The sequence below is a fragment of the Musa acuminata genome, chromosome BXJ1-6 (assembly GCF_036884655.1).
Source record: "Musa acuminata AAA Group cultivar baxijiao chromosome BXJ1-6, Cavendish_Baxijiao_AAA, whole genome shotgun sequence".
In the NCBI taxonomy this organism is placed as follows: domain Eukaryota; kingdom Viridiplantae; phylum Streptophyta; class Magnoliopsida; order Zingiberales; family Musaceae; genus Musa; species Musa acuminata.
Genome location: NC_088332.1, coordinates 2,965,104 through 2,986,105, shown reverse-complemented (window position 1 = coordinate 2,986,105; position 21,002 = coordinate 2,965,104). Strand labels below are relative to the sequence as shown.

Genomic DNA, 21,002 nt, shown 5'->3' with positions numbered 1-21,002 from the left:
TGAGTTAGTCTTTTAGTAGATTAATCTTTTTATATATTAAAAAATATAAGATGAGATTTTTATTTTTTTATAAGAATACCTTTTTATTCTTTTTTTTTCCGAGAGATATCCTTTTTCATTTTTTTCAATCAATCTTTTTTATCATATTCCATAAAATAGGTCCGACAAATCGTAATAATATAACTTTCTCTTTTCTGATTAATCGATTTATAAGTTTAAAACATAGTAATGTTATTCGAACGGATCGTAAATTAACTAACATAAAAATCTCTTTATTTGATATTAGATCATTTTTGTTCGTAGAGCAATAATAATATTTTTTTAAAATATATATTTTTATATAAATTTTGAGTCGATTTATCTCTATTATAATTTTTTTAATAAAAATATTTTTAAAAAAATCACTCTATATAAGGAATACTAAGGCTATTTTGTGAAGGGATATTTTAGGATTACAATAAATAAAAGGGGACCCCTATTAGTAAAAACATAAAAAGAAGAGGAAAATTTTCCAATAATTAGTCCAAAATAAAACTAATTGAACTTGAAAATCATCTCTTGTTTTTTTTATTATTATTTGTCTTAATTATTTTATTCAACTAACAATTTCTATTTTTTTTCTTTTATTAAATGCCAGTAATATAAATAATAATAATAATAAAAGAGGAAATTGAGAAACGAGGGTTGAGCCTCACTGCTTTATCCGCTCGGCTGCAGTTGCCGAAGCCGCTCCTCCCCCATCTCGTTCTCATTCTGCTCTCTTACCGGTCTCCGCCATGGCCTCCCTCTGTGTCTCCGCCCCCCTCAAGCACTCCTCCCTCCTCCCTCCTTCCTCTTTCTCCCTCTCTCCCAAAACCCTCCTTTCCCCCAGATCCCGCTCTCTCCGCTCTATATCCCCTCCTCCCCTCTCCCCCATCCGAGCCCTTGTCTCTTCCGCCTCCCCCGCATCGAAGCCCTTCTCCCATGGCAGCCTCGAATCCCAGAGTTACTTCTCTTCTCCGCTGTCCTCCCCCTTCGATTCCTTCTCGCCGGCTTCGTCGGACCCGCAGACGCCGGCCGCGGCCATGAGGGGGGCGGAGTCCGACGTGATGGGGCTGTTGCTGCGGGAGCGGATCGTGTTCTTGGGGAGCAGCATCGACGACTTCGTGGCCGACGCCATCATCAGCCAGCTTCTTCTCCTCGACGCCCAGGACCACACCAAGGACATCCGCCTCTTCATCAACTCCGCCGGCGGCTCTCTCAGGTACACTCGTGGAACTCGAAGCGCTTGATTGTGGGGCTCCTCCTTCTTCTTATCTTTGTTTGTGGTTGGGCGATCTGGAGTCGGACATCTTCTTGTTTGAGTTTATGCGGCTTAAACCAAAACCTTTTTTCTTGCAATTTAATTGCTACTCTCTTTCAACTATGGGTTGTTCGAATGAAATTGACTTGCAAATAATTGAATACCGAGGAGATCTGTTCGACATTCATGTATAAGATGGTGAGATTGGCTGTAATTAGGGCAATGCGGCATGCTACTACTTGGATTGTGATGTCCAAAGCAACTTATTGTAGAAGTCAAACTTTCTTTGACGAATATGGTCCGTATAAGTAGGGAGTTGAAGCTAATTGATATAATTTGCATGGTTCAATCATTGTTATAAATATTATAAATATTTAGCATTCTCTAAATAGGATACTAGAAAAATGACTTTCACCATATAGCTATTGTTGTTCTTATAACATATATACTTCATATCGATCTCTTCAGCAGAAGTTCTGCCGATCTTGAAGAATATCTATCTCTTGGTGATGACCTTGCAATGTAGAATGATTGCCTATTTGCTACATGGCAGGATATGGCTTTTCTGATTCATGGTGCATACGGTGTGAGCCTATGATCACATCTGCAGAGAGCAGTACAAAACCATGATTTGTTAATGTACCATTCTATCGACTAAAATCTTTGTTACTGCTTCCTTCCCCTCTTGGATTTACAGGTGCTCTGGTTCTTTTCCTTAGTTGTGCAACATTTCTGTCGAACATTTAAGTGCTACCACTTTGTAATTTTTGCACCTTTCCGTGGTGATTCTGACAGATCTAGGTTAGTTTGGTTGACCATTGCTAGTTTGATACACGCTGAAGCTGAGGAATGCAAATAAATTTTATCTTCATGATTTCTTATGTACTTGTTATGTCTTCCCTTTATGATGAAGTGCAATATTTTCTTGAACTTGGTTTGCAAGTGCTATTTTAGGAATGTAGATATATATATTTATTTTCCAGAATTGTTGTTTTGCATCAAGTTAAGGTGCAAACACTCTTTCTATTGTCAACCAGCCAACTGACGAATGTAAGAATGTTCTATAACTACAATGAACATAGAACAGTTCGATTCGAAAATCGATGGTTGAGCACTTTTGCCCTAGATCTTTTTTTAGGATTCCTATGTTGAATTTCTGAAAGTCTATCAAAAATCTGTTCTTGTTCAGCGATGGATTTTTTAATAGGAAGCAGCTGAAGATTTTACTCACATAACTGTCATTTCCTTCGATAAGATTCCACGTCATAATGCTTGACATAAATGTTTACTTTATGATTCAATCTGCTGTGCCATCATGTTTTCCCTGTTACTTTTGACTTTTAAGTTGATATTATCTACAGAATCATGTCTACTGCATATTTTTATAATGAGCTTAAGGCTGTGCTCTTTTCTCAGTGCTACCATGGCCGTTTATGATGTGGTTCAGCTTGTGAGAGCAGATGTCTCTACCATAGCACTTGGTTTTGCAGCATCTACGGCATCTATCATCCTCGGCGGTGGTACCAAGGGAAAGCGACTTGCGATGCCCAACACACGGATAATGATTCATCAACCTCTTGGAGGAGCCAGTGGTCAAGCCTTGGATGTTGAGATTCAGGCCAAAGAGATTATGCATAACAAGGACAACGTTACCAGAATCATCTCAGGTTTTACTGGTCGTACCTTCAAACAAGTTGAGAAGGATATAGATAGGGATCGTTACATGTCACCTATCGAGGGTGTTGAGTATGGGATCATCGATGGTGTTATCGACCGGGACTCCATCATTTCCCTTATGCCGGTGCCAGACAAAGTGAAGCCCAAACTGAATTACGACGAGATGTACAAGGATCCTAAGAAATATTTTACACCAGAGGTTCCCGATGACGAGATATACTAGCTGAGTAGTTTTCTTTCCTTTCCTTTTTCTTCTTTTATCGTTCTTCGGGTTGGTAACCATGGACATGTGTTTCTTTTTACATGTTACAATTTTTTTGTTTGTTTTCCGCTGCACCGATGCAGTGATGATATTACCTGTTGTGAAGTTACCTTAGTGGATGATCGCTAGGCGGAAACATAAACTATGCTCAGTCAATTCGGCAAGTGATGTCTCTGCGATGTTTTATTGCGCAGATCAAACTCTTCGTGGATCGTCTTTTGCCCCCAACAAAGAAGAAAACTGTTTCAGGCTGGTGGTTCCGCTGCACGAGATGGATGATTAAGTTATGGGAAAGAAGATTACAGGTCTTTTCCTTCCTGATGTGTTTGTTCTTTTATTTTAAGTGATTGAAATAATAAATGATTCTTTAGTAAACATCAATCTGAATAAATTCAAAAGTTTCATAATGTTGCAAATAAACGAATTTATAAACTATTTGCCAAGACAAAGTGCCCTGTAACCTCGACGCTTTCTGGATGCATAAACTCGACATCTCATAAGGCTGACATTAAAACAAATAATTGATAGATACGTACTTCCAAATACTATGAAACAATATACTTGATACGTACTTTAAAATACTGTAAACTTCAGATCTTATAAGGCGACATGAAAATAAACACTCAAGAGGTACTCCAAAATATAATATTGAACTGAATGATTATACGATAAAGTATCTAATATAGATCGTGTATGTGTCTCATTTCCCGATAAAGTATCTAATATAGATCGTTTATGTGTCTCATTTCCCAACTAATCCCTCAACGTTATTATTGAAATGTTATTATTTAAACACCTCAATAGAGACGTCTATATCTGACTATTCAATAATAATCCCTCAATAGAAACGTCTGACTATTCAATAATAATCCCTCAACTAGTTGAGTAGGGGCAATATGCTCATAAACATCTACACCCGATGAGCGAGGTTCAAGAATACCTCGATGGGAACAAGCAGGTGACTCGAGCTCATCGGTGTCTGCCAAAGTGGACGTATCCACATATGAGTAGGAGAGCAATTGCCCCCATGGTAAAAGTGTTTTGGATCGGAGACAAAGCCTCATCACTTGAGCATTCGTTGAGAGGTTGGTAGGTGGACGTTACTGCACCATCAAGCCCTACTTATAGCACCAAACCATTAGAAATTGAAGTCTTAGTCAGCCCAATGTGATCCGGACCCATGTGTGCATAATTATCTAAAGTGACTCCGAGGAAGAGGTGTCAAACTCCCGAGATAGCTCTAAGATGGATCTAAGATCGAGATGTTGAGCTCATGAGATGGAAATATTACGATCCCAAGATGGAGGTATTGTGCTCTCAAGGTGAAAATATTATGCTTTCAAAGTAGAAGGAGATGACACCCGCACAAAAACCAAGGTCAGAAGAGAGAAAAAAATTAGTAATCAAAGGTCCTAGATATTATATCATTCCTCATCATAAAAGGAAAAAAAAATTAAAATTATCTTCCTTATCATAAAAAAATTAAAATTCTTTTTTATTATTAAAAAAAACCTTAAAATTACCTTGAAGAGAGAAAAAAAATCGTGACCATCTCTCTTACCATAATGAACAAAAAATATATATATTTCTCTAATACGGATGGCAAATATCTTGAATGACATGTGAAGATTGCAAGTCAACCGCTGATAAATTCTCTATCATCATGATAAATAATGATCAATAGATTGTGTCATCAAATCTGCAATTTGCACTGGGAGACACAGAGACAAAGCCAGAGATGTCACATTATGAAAGAACCACTAAGTGTATGGTGTATTCAAATACAATTTTAAGAAAAAAAAAACTTAGGTTGCATGTGGTTGAGGCATTAGCTCATCTGTTGTCAGATCTCCAAACAATTTTCCAAACATGATAACTCGAAGATCAGATCATTCATAATGGGGGGCGACTAATGGCTTGTACAAATAGAAATATTAAAAAAAAAAATATTTTTTTATTTTACATATTTACATCAAGATGTCAATCAAGAAATCAATCAATAGAGTGCTTGTCGGCCTTCCGTGAAGTATATTGTGCAGAAAGCAATAGTAAGGACAGGAAGGCACTGGCAACAAATATTGCGTCGAACCAGCGATGGTAAAAATCAAACTGTATGTCACCTCCCAAAACATCAGTAATAATTAACCTGCCACCAACATCAACAGGATTTCATTAAATCATTTTACCATAACAAAAGTCGAACAAAAAGCAAGCTTCTCAATGAAAGATATGTTCAACATTTCTGGAACATTCTGGCAGGAATATAGATGCACAACATTCTGGAGCAAATGACGAAAAGACCCAGACTTGCTGATTGGCTTTTTTATTTTTATTTTCCTTCTTATCCCAAACAAGATGAATAAATGGACATTGACAGAAATGTTAAGCTCTGTAGAGATCTGCAAGGTTGGCTTCCTCAAGATGTATAGAGGAGTTGCCATTACAAAGATGCCTAGAGCTAGCCTTTGCAATTAGTTCTGATTTGAAGTTACAAAGAGGAAAAAGATTTAACCAACAAATAAAACCCAGAGAAAGACAGTTACACAACAGTAATAGTCTAACCATTTGATCTTAATAAATGGGAGCAAAGAATAATTCTTCATAAACATATTGGTTGATGTGGGCTTATCTATAGTATGCCTTGAGTGCTTCATGACTCGTGGATTATATTTCATATGATGCTATTACCATGAAAGCATTTTGAAGGGTCATGGAAGAGGCCCAACGTAAAATTGAAAAGAGCAAACAATCAATTTGAAGAAAGCCATATTTCTATAATCACCACAAAGTACTAGAACATCCTGCATTCTTAATGGCACACTTAGTTAAGAAGTTTCAAAGTAGATATTAAGATTTCCTTCATGCTCAAAGAAATTGGACTTCCAACTGAGAACATTAAGAGTAAAAGAGCACGTTGTCAGATATTAAAAAGATTCGAATCTTTACTATGGTTTTCTCTATCCTATACCATTTTGCCTGGTCTCTGCAAGTATCACACTGCAGAGTGAACATTTAGAGAGAAATAATAATAATAATAAAATCTAAAGAAAGGTAGTGACAAAAGTTTAGAGACCAAGTAGTGTGCTCGTTTGGTTGCATTGTGGGATGACTCTTTGTGGTATCCAAACTTTTTAAGTCAACAACTTTGTCCTTGTTAGCAACTCCCAGTACAAGCAAGTTTTATGTCAATGAATGAAAAAATGTATAATAATTTACCGCAAAGTGAAGAATGAAAGAAAGATTATCTCAAAGGAACTGTAACATCACGGGATCCAGTACTTAGTTCACATTGCGATCACATTCTCGGACAACTTTCTAGTGAAGATAAGCATACCTGTATTCAGTTGCTAGACTTTTTCTAATAAGAAGGATCGATGACACGAAATACATGCCCATAATCTCAGACAGGAAAAGGACAACATTTGTAGATGATCCACTTCCAACTCTAGAAACTGCAAAGAAGAACTGCAAATAAAAGGATAACAAGAAGTATCAGTCATATTGAAGGTCCAGTACAATCCCACAACACGAAAAAAAAAAAAAAAACATGTCAATATGTTTTCCTTATAACAAGCCAGATTCATTTTCAGTTTTGATCAGAACATAAATGACGAAATGCAGCATAATATTCTATGTAAATGTAGCATAATATTCTACATTAATGAAATGTAGCATAATGTAACCATATTCATTTTCCTTATAAGCCTTATATTCTACATTTTATCCCTGGTTAGAACATAAATGAAAAGGATTTATGTATGGTTAGAACATGAAAAAAGTTGTCTCCTCCGAAAAGAAAAGGAAGTTTACCTTCATGAGATTTGTTAAGAAGCCTCGGACAGAAATGACAATCAACATCCCAATGAATAGCAAAGATATATACTGTTAAATAAAAAGATGACACCAGCAAATGCAACATCAGTCCATACAACAAAAGAATATAGAGATGAAAACAATATAAAGGGAAATGAAGCAAGCTTTGGTTGTGCAATAATTGTTTAATAAATCAAAACCTTCTAGAAATTGCTGAATATATCGTCAAACAGATGACCATGATTTCCCAAGAAGAACAGAGGTTGAACACATTATTGATAGCTTTATAGTGTAATGGTTAAAGTCCAAAGTGCCATGAATGAGTTTTACGCAATTGCCATAACAGATTAAAAAATAAGACAATTATAAAACCAAGTATGCTTTATGCTTTGGAATTCTCAGCAATTAGGAATTATATACAAAAAGTTTGTTGCTCAGATGAAGATGTTGTGGATTTATGAGTTCACCAAAATTAATAGAAGAAAAATATTAACATTCACAAATAATTAGATATAACTCTTAAATGGTGAAAATCATTTAATATGATATGAACATGTCCAAACAAGATCTACCGATATCTTAGATGTACTGAGATCTAAGAAAACTTTATTAAAAGCAATAAAGGAGGCCCCATTGTTTTTAGTTTGACTAGCAATATTTTTCTAGCTGAAGCTCAACGGTCAAAAAGACACAGGTCCTTGACCCTAAATAGTTGGGACATTATGGCCTATTATCATAAAAATTGCTCATCTATAGGTGAAGACAAGGTCATTAACTAGGCTTCTGTTTGAATTTGCTCATACAAGATATAATGTGGCAAGGTATTCCACCCAATCATTCAACTGCAGCTACACAGCTGACATTTATACCAAAGAATATATTTGCAGCATGGTAAATAGGTTAGTCAAACTTTGTTTTTTAATAACTCAGACATCAGATGTCAAGATGTATAGTTGACTACTACAAGACCATAACATTTCACACAATGAGAGATCATGCAGCAAAATGGTATTTTTAAATTTCCAAGTAAAATTCACAGATTAGCCGTTATCATCATTTGGAATACTGGACTACAACCTGCGACAGAAGAGCAGCATTGATTCCTATGTCAAACAATTGCAAGAATATACTGATCACCATTGTCACTGGATCCACAGAACCTGCCTGTCACATTGCAAGAAAGATGTAAATCTATCTGCTAGAAGAACATACAAAAATGATTGTAATAAAATAAAAAGAAGTAATCAAACTGAAAAGTATCTAGTAGTAGAAAAATCAATTTAGGTCATAAAACAAATGGGAAGCTTGATACAAAGGTCATGTACAATCCATACCTCCTTAAAAACCACACTTTGTAGAGACTGCAAAAGAAAACCAAAAGGAATCAAACTAATGAAAGCAGTGCTACAGGAAAAAAAGAGAAGAAATTACTTATTTTAAAATGAATAGATACATAACAAAAAATAGTCATCAAAGATGTCAAATGTCACTATTTGGCATTTGAAATAAGATATACTAGATATTATGATGCAACAGCATCCAAATGAGACCAATGCATGCTCAAAGACTGTCATTTGCACATATTACTGGAACTCTCATCTTATAAGTCTAGATATATGGAGCCTCATATGCTTCTTAATGGAGTCTCATGGATGCCAAGCTTCATGATCTATACGACCCTATTTTTCTCACTCTACATGTATAACATGTGCAGAGATTGGTAAATATAACTTTTTAGCTGTTCCCATGTTCCTGAATAGAGTTATGTAAGAAAACGAAGATACTGCATAAGAATTCACATTCATACATTCTCTTCTTTTACTGATTATATGAGACATTCGATCAATATTATGCTTATTTCAACAGCAACAAGATGGATTTGTCAATTCCCTTCATACCTGTCCTTGGATTAAGATGCTCATTTAGTCCCTAGATTCCCTACTATGATGAAATGAGCAAGTTGTCTACATCATGTCGGATATATAGCAGTACTAAGTCACTAAGTACTAACTCCAATCATCTAAACACCACAAAACAGTAAGATATAAGCCATGGAAGAAAGAATGTTGGGGATAAAAAATGAAGGCTCAGATTTTCACAAGCAACCATCACCAAGAGCATCCTAATAACACAAAAGTCAGTTGATACCTTTATCATCTTGTAAACACAATAAACAGACAAAGCATAGCCCAACAAATTCTGCAGGTGCCCTTTCCAAGTCCGTGAATAAGCAGCTGCTACCTGAAAGTAGCGTTAGTCAGACAGCCCAACAACAACGATGTAATAGGACAATATCATTAGACAATTCACATGACAAAGAATGACCAGCAGCAAGGTGAAAATTTAATCCAGAATATAAAGATATACAAACAGTGCAAAGTCAATGTATAGATTCTGAATTCATATTTTGTAATTAGAATATGTAAAATGGGAACTCCTGCAGTAACAATTGCAAAAATTTTACTGTTGGTGTTAAAAAAATGCAGTCTAAAGAACTTCCAGAAGTAATCTAAAGCAAAATTTTCATTGTTAAACCAATTAATTGAAAAGGACAATGAACATATATTATAGGTGGGCTGGGAACTGACCCATTGGATTGATAAGTCAGTATTGGCTGGAACAAGCTAACGATCCAACATGATCAACCTGGGACTAACATGAAACATCTAGAGATAGCATCAAATAGGCTTGTGACAGGTCCAGATAAGCCCATCTCAGGTTGATTAGGATCCTGGATTCCTGAATTTTGGGTTTTGTATGCCGTCTCATGTTGATCTGAATTAGCATCAATCAATTTCTGGAACCTTGTAATAAATGCACTACAAAGATGAAAATAACTCAGTGACGATTTCTAATATGAACCCCAAGGCCCATGAGGTGGCTTCATGTTGATTGTACTAGTCTCAAGTAAAAGAAATCATAATGGAAGTTACGTTGTAGCATAAGATGCATCATAACTGAACATCTTTGCTATAGAAATTGAAGGGCAGACCAACACTAAGTGATGGAAATCAGAAAAAAAAAAATACTGAACCATGTGTTGCTTGATAAAAGTCACCAACCCATTTGTTGGAGGTTCTAGAAAGCAGTTTTGTCAGCACCATGGTTCCAAAATGACCAAGGTGCTAGCCGCTTGCCTAGGTGCTCACTTGAGCAAAGCGAGATGCTCGACAATATAAAAATTGGAAGTTGCCTAGCACTGGGCTCAAGCATGCGCCATGTTCCATCCAATATGATTTGGTTCAGGCACTCACCTAAGTTGCCTAACAATTGGGCTCAAGCATGCACCTGGACTGCACCCGATTAAAATTTAATAGGAAATATACTTCATGTAACGAATATTAACAACAAACCTTAGCCTTCCTAAGTTCATATATATCAAGGAACAACTGCTTTGAAAGCTCTTCCAAAGCTTGTACCTCTGCTTCCCAGGTTTTGATATCTTCAAAAGATTAGCAAAAGAATTAGGATAAAGATATTTCTACCAAGAACCAAAAAATATGCTATAAAACTTTGTCTACAAAAATCTATGAGAAAAAGATCAACAATTTTCTACCTAGTGTTCAAACTTGATAGATGCAATTCTTCTTTTCCAAATATCATAGTAAGAAACATATACCAACACAAGAACAGACATAGACTCATAGAGAATTAGAGATAATATCCATCATAAACACATTCCTGATCAAGTGGTACGTAAGATAGAAACCAACATAAAAAAATAACTCATTGATTAAAAGAAAAAACACTAAAGAAATTGACAAGTAAAAGATTTAAGGACTAGTTGCTTCCTTAATGACTCCAGATGATTGAGACTTGAAGGCCTGTTGTTGTTATTGTTGCATCCTTAATTATAAGACAAATGCCACAAAGGTAGCATCAAAAGTCAAAGGAACCAAATAGAGATAATTTTGGTTATATTTCCTTTTTCTTTCATTGGAGATGTCCAACTTTATGCACATTTATTCAGTTCTACATTATTGAAATGCTTAAAAGGGAGATAGAAAACCTACAGAGGTATTATCTAATCGATAAAAGGTGGCACTGATTCAAGAAATGAGAATGCAGCATTTTAAAGGACAATAATATTCATATTTCCTATATTAGAAACTCACGTCTTAGCAACAATAAATGCTATTTCATATACTGTTGACCATCAACTATCATATTAGTGCACTACACATGATGTGCACATATCCTGATCTGTTTCCACCAAGCCTATTGCTTGCAACAGGGTCTGCAGTACCGACTGTACCGCCCAGTACGAGCGGTACGTATCGGTCCGCGGACCACCTGTTACCGGTCCGAGTGTACTATAACACTGTAGCAGTGCTACAGTACTCGACACACCTGGATGTACCGCTCGGTATACCGTACCGTACCGGTACCGAGCCCAGATCGAAATACCGGTATGGTTCGGTATTGCGAACCTTGGCTTGCAACATTATAAATCTTACTCTTTGCTGCAACTGGTGCAACCAACTGTACAGTGTGCTCCCCACGTCTCAACTGTTCCCCAAAAAATTTAATGTAGTTACTGCTAATGATTCAACAAGTGTTTCCAGTCAGTTGTCAAAATGCCTGCAGCATTCGTAGGATGTAACCACTGTGACAGCACAATGATGTATTTGACAAAATGCTGTTGCATCTAGAAAGACCTATACTGAAAATCTGGAGATCGTTTAGTCCGTGACCAACCTAAATCAAAAACATAAAGCTCATTATGGGCTTTAGTGCATAAGAAGCATGAGATCATTGAGGTCAAATTTGAACTTTAACTGATAATGAACAGGTCAAAGTCCCATGTTATATAAAGAGTTTCCAGTTTCAGTGCTCTCAGCTAGTTTCCCACTGAAGTAGTCACAGTTGGAACCTACTCTTGCATGTAACATGAATCCATCAACAAACAATAATCTGGTGCTCCAATTACCTCCAAGATACCTTTCGGACAAACTTCCAATCTTAAAATGTTCATTTCAACATAGTTTCATGGATATCATTGCTCTGCAATTCTCATCACCCATGCAACATTCTCCACCTACACCAATTGTTTCTCTTCTGCATTGTGTAAGATCCGTCTCTAACACCCCCTACACCAGAACCTACCAGTCCTATAAAGAATGCACACTGGTAAAAAGTTGTTGAAATGATTGTGAGAAGGTAGTATAAAGCATAAACCATGGTTCATATGCTGCTTGGTATGAATAATACCAACCAACGTTTGTTGTACCACCCGAGTTGGTACGGTACGGGCGGTATAGACTGGTCCGACTGGCAACCGAGACGTGAATCACCCGAGTTCCCATCGGCATACCCTAGCATACCATGTGTTGGCACACCGGTACAAACTGATATATATACCAACCCAATATATCTCCGTGATGGGTCCGGTACTCGAAATGGTGAAACCTGGTACCAACCAAAATTTACTGATGTGACCAAGGACTGGTATTGGACCATATTGTCTAGCACTGATCAATATTATCTTTTTACTCTTTTTAGGGTGATACCAGGGGTACAGATCAGTATACGGCCAGTATTGTCCCAGTTTGAACAATATCTGACAAATATTTAAATTATTGGGAAACAGAATCATACCTTGCTCCCTTTGATCTTCTTGTACTGACCGAATGACTGTTCCAACTATGCGCTTTAGGAAAGAACTAGCTTTTAGCTTCTGCAAAGAAAATTCTTGATGAGATGCATACGTGAATAAAAGAAAATTCTACAAAAAAAACAAGGTTAAACATCTTGAAACTTCATAAAGCACATGCTTAGTATATAAAGCAGAAAAAGAAACAATAGGATAAATTTATTTTCTTTCCATGTGATAATTCTTTCACAAGTAGTAGAAAAATGACCAAGACACAAGACTAGCTGACTAGGTAACAAGTATTCCAAAGAACTTGATTTCCAAACTTAATTTACAAGACTAACATAAAGAAACCAAAAAGCACAGCCAGACAAGATCAAAGGATCTGCAACCAAAATAAAAAGAATATACTATGATCCCACATTCAAGATTGAAGTGTCAGCTCTGCTTTGATATGTACCTATATGCCAAGTTTTTAAATTTCTAACTGATACCTATATAAGGAATCTATCGGACCGGTGCAGTACCGATGCATCAAGCAGTATACCAACCCACACCGATGGATACTAGTCAAAGGCTAAGAACCAGTTGTCGGATCGGTAACCAATGCATCAAGCCGCTGCTCTGCCACCTCATTACCCCACTGTGTTGCAGCACCCTCCTCTGCTTCATCTCCTCTTCCTCATCCTCCTCCTCTCCACCATCTACTTCTCCTTCCATTCTTCCTCCTCCCCTCCACTCTTCTCCCCCTCTTTCTGTTTGGTCCATGCCCATCAGTACGTCAGTATGTACCAAGGCCATACCGGTCCGATAAGTGAACAAAACTTGAAATCTTGCTTAACAAAGCCCTAGTGACACAACAAAGAAATATGGTGTGCTCATTAACTTTGCTCTTGGAATACGGGGTGACATAACATGTGGGTGTGGTTTATGAATAGAACCGCTTTGCTTGGATCATGGCATGTAAGAGATAGACATGATAGGTTTGTCATTTTTTATTGTTGTTCTCTTTAATCATAATTAGATCGCTTACAATGTCAAATAAATTTCTATGATTATTTAAATCAGAACTTATGCATTTGATTAGGTCAAAAATAATGGCCGTAGAAGACCTTTAGATATCATTTTACCGTTTACTCCTTTGTCGCTCTGCTCTATCTTAAGTGAGTTACAGAATAGGAATGTCTGATGTGATTACATTTGTCTTTAACTGGGTTATGTCTATAAACAATGACATTTAAGAAATTGTCCCAGCTTTCAACAATATTATCCACACTCCACAAACACAAAGGTAAGGTGTCTTATGAATCAGGATGCAAAAGACTCAATAATGGTTAAGGTTTAGGGTTGTGCAGAAGTGCCAATCAAAAAAACAGTCCCAACCAACACTCAGTCTGATATATTTTTGGGTTTTCTACAATGATCGATTCAGTTTTGTTCGAGAAAGTGAAAGTCAAACTTCTGGTCCGATTTGATTTGGCATTCAAGCAGAATTGTCCAAACCAAATAGTGCACACCAATATATGTGTATTAATATGAAAATATTTCAAACTTTTAATAAGAAAATATTTCAAACTTAGAAATATTGAATCTAGCAGCGTTCGATCATATATAATATACTAACAATGTATTCTATAATCTATTTGATCCTTATGAATAAACGATACTTTATGCAAAGTGTAATTATTTATAACACAACATCTTAATAAACAATTCATTCTAGAATTAACAAATCATCAAACTGAAAAAGTTGAAGTTAGGTTCAACTTTTTTCTTATAGTTCTATTTGGCTAGATTTCAAATTCTTAGTCCAAACAAGAACCGTTCTTTTTTTTTCTTTTTTAAACCAAACTGAACCAATCCATACCAAGTAAGCAGAAAGATAGCAGGTAACTATGGGATTGGTGATGTACAAAGCAAACATATGAACTAACACAAATGAGAAGATGCCTAATCCAACCAAATCATCATATCTGCTCTCAACAGTAGCCAACTCAATGGAAGACCTATTGGGGAATTCCACATGCTATTTATCACATATCGAAGATTTTAAATGAAGCATGTATACGTCTTTCATAAGTGGTCCAAAAGCCCCTCAAATAAGTACACAATTAGGGTGCAAAGTTAGTTTCTGTCACAATTGTCATTTATGATACATATATGAGGCCACGTGTGTGCCACATGGCTACAAGTAAATCAAATTTCCCATAGATGTCATTTACAGTACGTATCATTCGTCTTTGATATAAATTTAGAGGTAGCTAAAAAGGGGCATGATTGAAATTACAACACCAAATTAAATTCAAGGTAACCTATTATACCATATGCCTAGATATAACAAAAACAACAACAACAAAGCCATAATTTCCAACTATTTAGGGTGCATTTGTCAAGAATGAGATTCGAACCTATACCATATACTTAGATAGGTGGCTAAAATATTGCAACTATAGTTTCGCAATCATATAAAACACAACAGTAAGAATCTTCAAAAAGGAAAATTGGAACCAAAGTCCAAAGCTCATAATGACATGGAACCATGTTAAGTTTAATGCATGCCACCCCTGATCCCAATTAGAACCAAAGTCCAAAGCTCATAATTAGTTTCATACATAAAGAATCTTTTAACTTTGTGGCCCCTGCTACCCCTCTAAATCCACCACTCATCCCAATTATCCAAATGGCAAAAAGTTTGATGAATTAGACGAGAAAAGAAATACATGGGAACTAGGAGACGAGGAAGTGATATAGACTTTGTTTCCAACAAGAAAGTCATGTACAAAATCATTTCGAACAAGAAAGTCATTCGTGCCAAATCATAGTCCTGGCCATTATATAGAAATCCAAATTCCACAGATTTCTCCATCTCCTAAAGATCAGATTTGGTGTTCAGTTGGGGAATTTCGAGCATGGGAATACATGGATAAGGATCTGTATAGGATATAGAATCCCAATGCAACCATGGTCGCCAAACTTGACCAACACTAACCAGTTTGTGACTCTAGATACTTTTTAATTTGGCTGATATTTCACAACATTCAAGCTACTGCACCTTTAACTTTTGGTGTGGAAACACGAGAAACATTTCTGTTAGATGTACATTACCTCTTCAGATCCCTGAATCCGCTCCATCTCCATTTGGGATAAAATGATTTTCTTCTTCTTTGAAATGCAGGTCTCTATTGATTGCATCAATTGTCTCTCCAAAGCTTTAATATCTGATTCTTCAATCTCCCTAAAAGGAATTTCAAGATATCAATAATAATTCAATTGGACTGGAAATAATAAGTTTGCAGCTGTATTCAAGAATTAAGCATCTTGCATGACTAGATAAGCACTTCAGCATTATCGAAGCATCTTGCTTCTGAAGGCAATCAAGCATTCTAGCATGTGGTCTAACAGATGGTTACTCATTTTCACAACAGTTCAGGATGGAAGATCCGCTGAAAACACTCAACTAGAGTCTTTTTTAAGGTATGGCACAGGTTTTTAATACCTTTTCAGGCTTCAGCCAACTCGAGAGTACAAGACGACAGTGCACGGCTAAGTTTCAATTAATAAGGTGCCTCACAGATCAAGACTATGAAGTGCAAATAAGATAATCGTGAGCTGCACATTGTAGTATACATTGGGGAACCTCCCATCCCTATGCACAAACGTAAAGGAGTATCCAAGATCATTGAACAAGTAAGCTACGTAAAACACCCAAAAGGCTTAAACCACTAAAATAACAATAGTCCACTTACTATTAATTCTAAAAGGTAATTGCATTTGTCAAGTTCAACTCACAAAGCAGAACCTCCTTGTATGTATCATTTTATAGAAACATTTAACCAGGAAAAAATGCATAAAGTAAATAATTCTATGAATTAAATACACCTGATGAATAGGGATAAATAACTGTATGGAAGATTAACAGCTCCAAAGCCAGATAGTACGGCCATGACAGTGACACCTATGACACCAATTCTGCTAACTAACTGAGGTGTAGTGAAGAAACCTGCAAAGAAAAGAATCATAGCATAAACTTTGTTAAAATTGGTATTCAGCAGCTTTAAAATATTTATGACATGGTAAGAGCATATTTTAGATGTGAACAACAGACCCAAAATTTCTTATTTGAACTTTAGGGGAAAAAAATATCTTCCACCTATATTAGACACTCATGCTTGCAAAAAATGAATTCTTAGAAGTTAGAACAGAAATAAGGTACTACATGCCGTAATGCCACAAGTAGAAAGATAAAAAAAGAAGCTACTATAGGCGTGGAACTTTAATATGGCAAACCACAAACACACAACATTGAAACTTTCCTTGACAGACGTCAATCAATTTCCAGTCCATGCTGCAGATATTTCAATTTCTTAAGCAGCCACTACACTGGCAGACCAATTAAACTGGTAACTAAATTGAGTATCTCATCAAGGCCTAGAAAGTAGCTGAATTCTAGGCTCACAGTGGACTGTATTTAGGAATGTTAAATGCATAGATTAAAACTCCATGTGCATCTTAGATAACAACTTTGCCATTCAGAAAAAAGAATTCTATTTTTCAAGCACTAGTTTATTTATTTCTAGTTGTTGCATAACATTTTTTAATAAAGTTGTTTGTTGCAGCAGCTCAATCGAACTTGTAGAGCAAGTGATCGTATTAGGGACAAACTACTATTGCTGCAAATTTCTAATACATTATGACATTATGATTGCGACGTTAGAATAAATCAAATCACAAACAAATGCAAATGCATTTGTCCTATTTGTAAACTAAAACTGGTTAAGGATCTTTAAGGACTCGGAACCAGCCAAAGAAGTGTCACTTCAAAGGACAACATATGAGGTCAAGATGTCACGAGTCTGGGAAAGCCTAAGTCAAGACTAATGGGCTAAGTTAATGAAACGATTACCAAACAATGGAATACCTCCATCAAATAGAAAAGTTTTCGAATCAAACCTTTTTCTGGAGAAGGCATAGGAAAGTGAATTCCCAAGCGCCAAAAAACATAAAGAAATGCAAGCAAGAATAAGGTAGCTCCAAATGCAGCTCGTTCTTTCCTCACCGCTGTGATCAAAAGAAGTAATTTGTATCAATTAATACATCAATGAACCAAGCATAAACAAATAATACAAGCCAACAATAAATTATTGGACAACCACACTTAAATACTTTCATTTAATAAGATGTAAAGTTGGATGTGAACTACATTCACCTTGTTAAAGAGCTTGAGAGAGACCACACACATTTGAGATCCCATGGAGAAGATCAAGAAATAAATACACAAAAGCAACATTATATCAGTGTTTTTAAAAACGTTAGGCGCCGAGGTCCCAAAATACCTAAGGCGCTAGACACCCGCCTAGATGCCCGCCCGAGTGAAACAAGGTGTTCTAAAATATTAAAAATATATTATGAGTGATAGATATGATCATAAAAATAATTATGACACAATATGGTTTCTACTAATGGAAACCTATGCTAAACAGGATTCTAACCAGTGCTAAAGAGAGAGTTCTAAAGAGTGGATCAATATGGTGCTAAACAGTTCTAAAAGAGGGAACTGAGAAGAGGAGTAATTGAAGGTTGTTGAGGAAAGAGAGGGCAGCAGACGAAGGCAGTGGCCATGGGGTGGGCGAGGGGGGGGTGGGGGGGCATTAGTTGGTTTGATTGAACCAACTTGCACGTTTAATCGAACCAGGCGTGAACCCCGACCCAACTTCACTCGGGCGCTCACCCGAGGTGCTTGGGCTCAAGCAAGCGCCCAAGAGGTACTTCATGGAAATGTCTTGCCCAGAGGTTTTGCGATGTGCTCAGGCGAGGAAAACACTGTATTTCATCTTCTACTTGAAGTTTGAGACAATCGAGTTGGTAGGACAATATTAAACTATCATAAAAAAGGTTCATAATTCATATTAGTTTAAATGATCAAGTTAATACTTCGTATATCACAATTAAACAGTCAAATGACCTTTCTTTGTCCCACTGACCTCTTGGAGTTTTCTTAAGAATGTCAATTATAATACCAAAATCTCACTTGCGCACAGACCAAAAATCACATGCTGCAGCAATAACTTGGGTTCAAGTCAAACCCACTAGATTCTACCAGATTAATAGTCTAACATCTAGAAATATTCTGTGTCAGTGAAACATAGCTCAGTTGGAATCGGAATGAGCATCCCAGACTGGGCAAAAGCACATCAGTTATAGCTCACAACTACAGAAAATCAATTTATTTCTCCTTATGTATACCTCCCCTCCCCAAACTTTCTGTTAAGTGTCTCACCAATCATAATGGAACAATGACCAATGAGTAGAATGATAATAATATCCAACAGTCATATAACCCACTTCCTAGAAGTGAGAATTGGCTAGGATGATAATAACATCAGGTATAAAGATATAAGGTTGTTCATTCCAGAAAATTTTGCCTATATTCAAATTTCTCGTTACATTTTTTTTTCCTTCTACATTCCTTTAAATTCTAAATAAGCATAGGGCGACCAATTAAAAGATACAGCCAGTATTTATTTTAAAAATGTTCATGACATGATTTCAGTATATCACAAACATGAAAATTGAAAGAAGAGTTGCAAAGGGTCATGGGGCTGCAGAACATACCACTGTTCCTGAGAATCAAATAGCAATGATAATACGGCAATACAAAAACCAGCAACATGATCAAACAAAATAGATCAATCTTCCAGTTTATCCATCTAGCCCTGCAAACCAAAAGACTACTAGATGAAACGCATGTAAGCCAAATCCCAGATAAACCTGTACCAGCATCAAGAAATAAATGTAACCAACTAAGACAAAAGCATTTCATGGGGAGATCTATACGCAATGGAGCAGTATCAGCCAAGTGTCACTATATTACAGAAAGATCAGCCACCAAAACGGAAGATCTACTGCGAAAGGCCAAGGCAAAACTAAGAGAGAAAAAGAAGATAACTATATAGCTAAAACTGCTTCAAAGATCGCCAAGGAACACTTCAAGGAATTGAAATCAAAGGGCCAATCGTATTCGAAAAGACAATCCCTGGAATCAAGAAATGAGCCCCAGAATCCAAAGAACACTTAAAGAAATTGAAATCAAAGGGGAAATTGTATTCGAAAAAACGATCCCTAGAATCAAGAAATGAGCCATGGAATCCGGAACCCTACAGACGCGTAATCTTGATAGCAAATCAAACAAGAGGGAGAGACGGAGAGAAAGAGGCGAACTTCTTGGAAAGTACGGGGAGGATCTCGAAGAGGACGAGCTGAAAGAGGTTGCAGGAGAAGGCGAAGACGAGGCTGAAGAGGATCTGGACGAGGGCGCGCTTCTCCTCGTACTCCTTGTACAGGCGTCGGTTCAAGAACCAAAGCCCGCCCCATGCCAACAGGGACAGCGAGCCCACCACCACCGTTCCCTCGTACATCATCCTCCACCCCGACTCCATTGCTGCCGCCACCGCCGCCGCACCACCTTCTCCACGCTCCCTCTCACCTCCTCCGGTGGATCTGATCTGAGGATTGTCCGCGTTTTGAACCATCTTCTTCTTTTGTGTGCGTGGAGGGCGGTCCCACACATATGACGTGTCAACTTAGGGGTAACTTAACTGATAAATTAGTAGACGAATTTTCGGAAAAAAAAACCTGTAAGTTTAAGAATTTTCTATATATATACAACCCCCAATTTGAAATTATATATATATATATATATATATATATATATATATATATATATATATATATATATATATTCTTAAACTCCTGTCATCGTCCTTTACACTACTCAGAGGACTCATCGTTGCCACTTGCAATCCTCACGCAAGGGAGGACTATCGTTGTCGACAACCTTGATCATTCCTCTCGCACAAGGGCTCGTCGTTGCCATGAGCAACCCTAGTTACTCTCCTTCGTAAGTCTTGCACGAGTATTCTTAGTAGCCACTTGCAACCTTTGCGTAAAAAATTGATCATCGATCAATATCATAATTCGTATCGGTTAACATTAATCGATATTAATCTCTACTGTTTAAATTACTTCAATATATTAAAACATAAAAAATAAAATAAACATACAAATTTTTGGGGGTTTTAATCCAACATCGACAGTAAATATTTAATGATAATATAGATAAAATCATGCAAACAGATGTTCAACCCTCATCAATTATGATCCTACTTATGATTCATCAAAGTTTCCTGTTTCCAGAACCCTCGAGCTTTGCTCCACGGCGATGAAGAGCCAAAGCCCGTCAAGGAAGTAATCATACATGATCATGCCCCCTTTTCCGATTCAGCTCGAGATGCCAGTGGTTCCACTTTGGCATCTCAAAGGTACAACAATTCAGTAGAATAAAGTCGCAGGGCTGCAAGACATTGATACGCGGACCC

The 21,002-nt window shown here is 36.8% G+C and overlaps 2 protein-coding genes across 2 annotated transcripts; one reads left to right on the top strand and one right to left on the bottom strand.

The window, feature by feature from the left end:
- The first annotated feature begins 689 nt into the window (after positions 1–689).
- Positions 690–3,385, top strand: LOC135675627 (ATP-dependent Clp protease proteolytic subunit 4, chloroplastic-like). The gene is made up of 2 exons (XM_065185968.1): positions 690–1,243; positions 2,699–3,385. The coding sequence occupies exons 1-2, from the start codon at positions 777–779 to the stop codon at positions 3,180–3,182; spliced, it is 951 nt and encodes a 316-aa protein (XP_065042040.1). The 5' UTR covers positions 690–776; the 3' UTR covers positions 3,183–3,385.
- A 1,555-nt stretch (positions 3,386–4,940) lies between these two features.
- Positions 4,941–20,128, bottom strand: LOC103986648 (GPCR-type G protein COLD1). The gene is made up of 13 exons (XM_009404704.3): positions 19,846–20,128; positions 19,240–19,340; positions 17,578–17,685; positions 16,507–16,627; positions 15,733–15,862; positions 12,633–12,711; positions 10,388–10,476; positions 9,183–9,275; positions 8,369–8,395; positions 8,112–8,198; positions 7,032–7,103; positions 6,556–6,686; positions 4,941–5,367 (listed from the first exon to the last, which is right to left on the bottom strand). The coding sequence occupies exons 1-13, from the start codon at positions 20,061–20,063 to the stop codon at positions 5,214–5,216; spliced, it is 1,410 nt and encodes a 469-aa protein (XP_009402979.1). The 5' UTR covers positions 20,064–20,128; the 3' UTR covers positions 4,941–5,213.
- Between the last annotated feature and the right edge of the window lie 874 nt (positions 20,129–21,002).